This window comes from Cyprinus carpio, chromosome B8, assembly GCF_018340385.1.
Source record: "Cyprinus carpio isolate SPL01 chromosome B8, ASM1834038v1, whole genome shotgun sequence".
NCBI lineage: Eukaryota > Metazoa > Chordata > Actinopteri > Cypriniformes > Cyprinidae > Cyprinus > Cyprinus carpio.
In genome coordinates this window covers 22263618-22271911 of record NC_056604.1, presented here as the reverse complement: position 1 = coordinate 22271911, position 8294 = coordinate 22263618, and the positions used below count along the sequence as shown (strand labels likewise).

General features: G+C 37.7%; 1 protein-coding gene across 1 annotated transcript; it reads right to left on the bottom strand.

The window, feature by feature from the left end:
* Positions 1–6565: 6565 nt before the first annotated feature.
* LOC122138182 (cystatin-like) lies at positions 6566–7486 on the bottom strand. The gene is made up of 2 exons (XM_042729130.1): positions 7225–7486; positions 6566–6733 (listed from the first exon to the last, which is right to left on the bottom strand). Exons 1-2 carry the CDS (start codon positions 7423–7425, stop codon positions 6581–6583), a joined length of 354 nt encoding a protein of 117 aa, XP_042585064.1. The 5' UTR covers positions 7426–7486; the 3' UTR covers positions 6566–6580.
* Positions 7487–8294: the final 808 nt, after the last annotated feature.

Genomic DNA, 8294 nt, shown 5'->3' with positions numbered 1-8294 from the left:
AACAACAACAGGTAGTCAAATTTGTAGGTTGCACAAGTTGTAAAAACTACTGGCACTATCTCAAAAAATGGTTGCAAAATGCGAGCAAAACATTTTAGACTGACATTCTGTGGGAAACACTGAATAGCCTACTACAGAACCCTGCCCTGTGAGGTAAAAACTGTAAACATTACTCACCACACAAACTTGAGCCCACAGTGAAAGAGCTGACTCCACATGACATGTACAGAGTGTGAGTTTAGTGTCCATCTGCAACAACAAAGAGCAAGAACATAAATTAATGTTACCATGAAATAATTAAAAACTAGACTACATGTTAACGTTAAATCATAAGCCTTTCAAGTTAAACTCCTCCTTGTTTAAGATGAACAGCTAAAAACCATTTTAAAACACATTTTGTAGATTAAGTGACCCTTTGTCTTTTCTAAAAGGTTAAACTTACTCAAAATGTATCAAACAACTTAAAACAATAATGCTGTTCATGGCAAAGCAGTATTTTTTGGGTGTTTGCGCCACAAAAAAGTTAACATGGCTGGGGCTAAGTACCCCACCCCCAAAGTAGTTTTTTTTTATCTCTATTTACCAATAGACTGTATAAGTTAAAACACTTACCCAGTAAACACAGGAAAATACAACTGACTTTCTGAAATGAAGTATCTCTGGGTTCCAGAACTGGGGACTAACATTAGCTCAAAATACTTTACGTTATCGTTACCTTGTTAGCTCATGTTTAAAACCATAGACATAATATAGAGATAGACGCCAGATTTTTCAACTCGGGCGGCAGACGCGAATTCGCGTCAAATGCGTGAATGCACAAAAAGCACCATATAAAATTATTAGCGCGTAATGCGCCAGACGCTCAATTCGCGCGAATGAGGCGTATTCGCGTGTACCGCGCCGCGTTCTATGCCCCATTCGCGCCGCAGGAACTTTTGACGCGCGTATATGGCGTCTTTACATTGACTTAACATTGAAATCACAAGCGCGTGTGAACGCACCATAAGATGGCGGTGTTCTGAAATATTCGGTGTCTGAGATTTTCGGTGACGCTGGGCGGAGCATACATGAATATTCATGAGTTTTCTGTTTCGCGTTAAAGTGCCACTGAAAATATTGACTCTTCGGATCACACACAAACTGTTTTCAGAATAAGCATATGGTTGTGATGAGATTCCGCAGGTATTAAGGCTACTATTCATTTGGGCACAATAGTTTGTAGATTGTGTCGTGTGTTATGTTTAATTCAATTATTACAGCTATTAATTTGTTGATGTGCCTGAGGATACACTCCAACATATGATCCAACAAACATTTTTGTTTATGTACCTATTTTATTTTGACAATCTTGTGTCAAAATGTATCTTTGGTGTTGGTGGCATAATAAAGTTTCAGCTGTGATCGTTCTGTGGTGTTTCTTATTGTTTGCTCAGTTGGTAGCCTACATAACATCAACACAACTTTAGTAATAAATTAATGTTACCTTTTTTGTAATATATTTAAATTGTAAACATTCTTAACGCAGTGTTCCAAATGGTTAGAAACATGGTGAGATGGTAAAAGATAAAGTCGTTATGTGGCTATTTTGCATGTATGAATGCAATAAAGACAGCAGGTAATGTTGGTGTAAGTTTTAATCGTAAATGTGTGTATGGAGAAGACATAACATAACTGGCAAAAGGCATGTACAGCACACAGTGTTCTGATTATTCATGGGCTATTTATGTACATAACAGGCTTTAATTCATAAGCTAAGTTAACTTTTTTTATCATTTCGTTGACCTTTGTTGACCTACATTAAACTCTCAAGTAACAGTGATCATAAGATAAATTGTATTTTTTATCATTCAGATTGAAAAACAAAATCTATCTATCTAATACCATGGTTACCATATTTATAGATAATAAAATAAAGTCCAATCAGTGTAAATGGTTCAATGGCTAGATGACAGAGACCAGTGGTGCACAATTACATGTAATCACCAATTCAATATAAGACTTATTTATTAGAGTTTGCACTTGAAGGTGGATGAGGCTAATATCAAAGCACTGACAGACTTTAAAAGACTTGGAAAGATACCTCAGGGTCTTTCCAGACAAGAAAAAATTTTCTTAGAAGGGCTAAAAGCTTTGTTTTTGAAAGTAAGTAATGTAAAATGTATACCTGGATTTAGTGGTTTCACTGGTTGTTTATAATGATTTTTATACTTTTTAGATGAAGCTTTGTATTATATTAAAAAAGAGGGTACTTTGGCAAAAGTGGTCAGCACAAAATAAAGAGCCCAAGAAATTTTTGAAGTGCTCCACAACAGCCCAATAGGTGCTCACTGTGGCATTCAAAAAACCCTGGATGCCATAAGTAAGCACTTTTATTGGCCTGGTATGTCTGTGGACATAAAAAATTGGTGAGTTTAATATGTGAATCCTTTTTCATTTCTATTAGTCCATCAAAACTGATTTTGATTATACATTTTAGGTCAAACACTGTGCCGCTTGTCAGAAAAAGCAATGTTCTCTGAAGAACCCAATGGAATATACCCCTATCGTGGTAATTCATGATTTTTATGAAAAACACAAGGAATATTTTATAACCTCAATTTTATATTAAACATTAATGTTTATTAGGTGGCTCAGCCTTGGGATATTGTGGGGATGGATTTAGTTGGAAAGCTCACACCAACAAAAGAAGGCTACCAGTACATCTGTGTCATGGTAGATTACTTTACAAAGTGGTGTGAGGCTTTCCCACTGAAAACCAAAAGCGCAGAGGAGGTAACTGCCTGCATAATAAAATTGTTCTACAAATTTGGTGCCCCTAAAAGGCTCCTAACAGGATCAAGGCACTGAATTTGTAAATAAGGTTAGTGCTTTGCTTTTTATTTGTCTTTTATTCCATTAATTGTTCTTTATAAGGAAATACCTTATTCTCACTAATTTGTAAATGAGATTTGTGTTGATCTGTACACAGATCAATCTGGGTGTGTGCCAAACTCTGGGCATTAAGAGAAGTCTATGTGTGCCATACCATCCACAAACAAATGGACTGGTTGAGAGACTCAATGGCACAATTCAGAGGTAACACACACTCCATATTTTTAAAATGAGACCTTTGTATATGGCAATATAATCTTATTTATTTATTTTTCGCTATACAGATGTTTGAGCAAGTTGGTAGGGAACAGGCCAAGCTCGTGGGCTGATTATTTGGAGGCCACAATGTTTGGTCTGCGAACCAAAAAAGCAGATAACAAACAAATTTTCCCCATACTTTCTGCTATTTGGTCGTGAGGCTTAGGTACCCATGTGAGGTACCAGACACCTATGAGGTAAGCACTATAAATTTTCTATAGCAGTATTTTTTTTCCACTGTGTAAGCACAATTTTCTTCTATACTGTAGATCAATGAAAGTGTGGAGGAAATGATTGCAGAGGAGTGCATTTCTGAATGTATTAAACTGCAGGACAGGTTGTACCAAACTGTTCAGGAGAATATGGCACAGGTGCAAAAAAAAAAAAATAAGAAAGAGGAAACTTGATTAAGGAGAGGCTGTTGTCATGCAGGTTGGGGACAGTCCTGAGGCAAAACAAAAGAAGTCAACAGAGAAAGGGGGGGCAAATTGGATCCTGATTTTTTAGGCCCACACACTGTCACTAAAGTTGATGGCAAAAGCATGGACATTGTGGATGACCATGGAAAACTATTTCCCAGAGTAAACCTTGATCATCTGGTACACTTTTTAGAAGATCATCCACCAAAAGCTGAAAGGGTAGATTTTGTGGTTGAAAATGGAAAATTATTTGCAAGAACTTTTTCAGTTCCTCATACCACCCTGTCTGCGGCCTCCTCTGCTGCCCCCCAGGCTGCTGCCTCCTCTGCTGCCCCCCAGGCTGCTGCCGCCTCTGCTGCTGCCTCCTCTGCTGCCCCCCAGGCTGCTGCCGCCTCTGCTGCTGCCTCCTCTGCTGCCCCCCAGGCTGCTGCCTCCTCTGCTGCCCCCCAGGCTGCTGCCGCCTCTGCTGCCCCCCAGGCTGCTGCCTCCTCTGCTGCCCCCCAGGCTGCTGCCGCCTCTGCTGCGGCCTCCTCTGCCGTGCCTAGCACTGATTGTATGTATCCACCTTTTAAAACCTACAGTGTGTAAAGAGAACACCACTCTATTATCACTAGTGTTGTGTTGTGTTGTGTGTGTGTGTGTGTGTGTGTGTGTGTTTCTTTCTCTTTTTCTTACTATTTTCTGTATTACAAGACATCTGGACAGGAAAAGTAGGAGGAAGACTGTGGAGCAAAATAGGTCCATATAAAATATTTACCTGGGATCTTGAGTGCCTCCAACCTGGAGAGAAGCTTGAGAGTGAGGTGAGCTAGTTTTCACACAATTCCTAATAATTCATTTATTTGGACTTTATCATAATGCATTTTTTTTAATGTGTGGAACAGATAAATGATTGAACCACATTCTTGTTCAGGTTATCAATGCCTACCTCACTTGCATAGCAAGCAGGTATGCAGGAAAGGCATTTGTCATTGATTCATTTCAAATGACAAATCTGTGGAATGGCAAGGCCAATGAAATGAAGAAGGTAAACAAGCTTGTTTATTTTGATATGATTATCATTAATGTTCATGTTTCATCTGTAATTGTCTGTGTACCCATAGATGAATCTGCAGGTTTATGATTTGTTGGTGGGCTCTGTAAATGAGGGTGACCACTGGACACTGCTGGTTTGTTTCACTCTATGATGTCTGTTGTTCTATTACACTATAAGCAAATGGATTTTTTGTTCCTTTAAGACTGAAAGATAAATTCAATGTCTTGCCAGGCAATATATCCAAAGGAAGGAAATATCATTTATATGAACTCCTGTGATGAAAGCACCAGGAAATTTGCCCACTGCCTTAAGGCTGTGAGGTGAGAAATTAAGAACCCTCATCAGGTAATGGTTTATAAGTTTTATACAAATTTGTCTTTCTTCAATAAAAGGGGTTTCATGGATACAAAAGGTTTCAAGGGTGCCACATGGAAGTGTGTAAAATTACCTCACAGCCTACAACCAGATGCCACTTCATGTGGGGTGTTTGTGTGTAAGGTAAGCAGTTGTAACAATTGTTTTTATAATTGCATTACACTTGTTCACCCCCCATTTTCTAGTTTGCAGAAGCACTTCTTCTCGGGGGAGACTTGACCTTCTCATGCACAGACGCAAACATTGCACAGATGCGTGAAGACCTGGCTCTATGCCTTCTGAATTAATCAGGTTTTTCTTCATTATTTTAAAAAGGGATGATGTAGGAGAAGATTCATGCGATAAAGAATATTGTGTTAAATTGTTTAATTTCAACTTGATTTCTTGTTGATATGTTGTTGGCTTGTGGAGAAGAATATTATCACAAAACAGAAGAGATGGAAGCTCACTTGGGTATGTTTATTTATTTATTTACACCCTATATATATATATATATATATATATATATATATATATATATATATATATATATATATATATATGTATGTGTGTGTCTGTGTATAAAACACTACATGTGTATTTTAAAGTTGCACTACCATATTCATTCATTCAAATCTGATTTTGTTTAGATTGCATGTGACTCTTGCAATGGCTGGTACCACTGGGACTGCATAAGCAGGCCAAGTTTGGAGGCACATTTTATTTGTCCAGGATGTCAAGGCCCTATTTTAAAGTGTTTACCCCCCCACCCACCCCCACCCCCACCACCAATATGTCTTGTCCGCATACACTTATGTCAAATAAAAACTTAACACCAAATCATTTGATGTCTTTAATGTATTCAACATTATACTTAATTTCTTTACAGCAGTAACTGTGCTAATTAAGCAGTCTTAAATCGCTGGGGTATATTTTTAGCAAGAGCCACCAAAAAAAATGTATGCGTCAAAACTATTTTTTCATTTATGCCAAATCATTAGGAAATTAAGTAATGATCATGTTCCATAAGATATTTAGTAAATTTCCTACCATAAATGTATCAACTTAATTTTTGATTAGCAATATACATTGCTAAGAACTTAATTTTGACAACTTTAAAGGCGATTTTCTCAGTATTTTTTATTTATTGATTGGGGTTTTTTTTTTTTTTTTTTTTTTTGTACCCTCAGATTCCAGACATTCAAATAGTTGTATCTCGGCCAAATATTGTCCTATTTTAATAAAAGCTTATTTATTCAGCTTTCAGATGATGTATAAATCTAAAACAAGAAAAAATACATATTGTATTAGATCTTAATGCCACCCTCAGATATTTGTATACAAGTTATCAAACAAAAGTTTAAAAGACCCTGGAAAGGGTTTAAAACGCTTGTATGTATCTACTTAATGGCTGTTGGCTCATTTACCAGGAGTGTATCCTAATGATGGGGAAGGCACATCAATGGCTGTAATTATGAAATCAAACATAACGTATTACAAACTACAAAACTATTGTGCTTGGATGAACAAAACTAAAAAAAAAACCGCTGTCGCTGAACCCCACATACGTAAAACTTCTGTGCGGTGATGATGCTAGAGTGCACTGATATTTTCAGAGTCGCTTTAACGCGAAACAGGAAACTCATGAATATTCATGTATGCTCCGCCCAGCGTCACAGAAAATCTCAGACACCGAATATTTCAGAACACCGGCACACATGGTCTTAACTCCACCCTTTTTGCAGCTGGTTATGTCCATCTTCACAGTGAAGATGTATTTCATGCCAGCAGCAACCTGGAGTGTCAACCAGAAACATGTTCAGACATAGTTGGGCCAACCCGGAGTTTTAAAAAAAAATAGAAGAAAAATATATTGAGAAAAAGAAAAATGTTAAGAAAAGTTCTTGGGCCCAAATTTTCTCTTAAATAAGTTATGGGCAGCCACCACTGTTAAAGTCATGCTGGAGAAAGCCCTCTCACTTTTCAAGGTTCAATATTTATTGAACAGGTCTAGCAAATCACACTTGAACAGTCCTTTACTTACTTACTGTATATAAGATATTTATGTAGCATATCAATGCTCTCAAGATAAGGCAAACAGTTCTGTTCTCTTTGTACAACTGGGAACAATTTTATGTTTCTGAGATTTCACAATTCTGAACAAATCTTTACGTCATCATTATTCAGTCATGACAGCGTTTTAGGAGGAACTTTATCACTGGGTTTGATTCAGCGACGTTCCCAGTTTAAACGATTACAAACCGAAACAACGTTTGAAGTACTTACTTGTTGTTGAACCTTGATGACTTTGGAAACTTTACGCAAAAACGCATCGTTGCTTTGCCTGTTGTAATGGTCCACTGCGAAGCGTAACGCCTTCTGAACATCTTTATCGTTAATGTCTGCAGCTACAAGGCCTCCAGGAATCCCAGCGCTCTCCACGACCAAAGTCACGGCCAAAAACAACACAATCACCTTAAGATACATGCTTGAATGGGATTACTTGACTCGCACCGTCTTGATTCTTTCCTGTTCCTTGTTATGTTGACAAGTGACTGCTAACAATTCTGCTTAATGAGATTATATATATACCTGCGTGTAGGGGCGGGGCGTTGTACTTCTACCAATCAGATTCAAGGAGAGGCAGTGGGTTTGGAAAAATTAATTGCTTTGTCTTTTTTAATTTAATTACAGCCCTTGTAAGGCGTGCGCTGTGTTGGAACATTCTTTTTAGTCTTCCTCTTTGCACATGGCAATTAACTGACATTATTTTGTGGATAATTTTAGTCTTATGTGTTATTCGGTGTGTCCTTGTATCCCAAGTACACCCGGCTGCAGCCTGCAGATCGAGGCGGGGCTGCACCTGGGGTGGGGTTGCACGTGCAGCCCCGCCCCATACCTACTCTGATTGGGTTTGATCGTGTTTCATAGACATACATGATAAGAACTGTGTGTGTAGTTGGTGTAGGACAGAGTATGTTGATTAAAAAGCTAAAAATGCTGTGCAGTTTTTACAAAGCCTTTACTATAATGCAGTTGTTTATTGTTAACTTGACTCACTATAATTGAATCAAGAGACGTTTACTGCAAGTTTAATCTGGACCAGTCAAATTCACAAATTACTCATTGGGACATTCAAAAGCATTTAACGTGAAAGTACGTGGACTTATGCATTAAAACGGTGTTTTAAAAAGACCAAACTCAGTAAACAAATTATTAATAAAGCATTATATTCACAGACAAGCAGATATGAGCCCAGAATACAACGCAACGCGATTAATTAGGCGTTAAGCATTTTCCTCCCATAACCTTCTTGTCTGTAAATAGAATGCTTTATTAAAAATGTTTACTGAGTT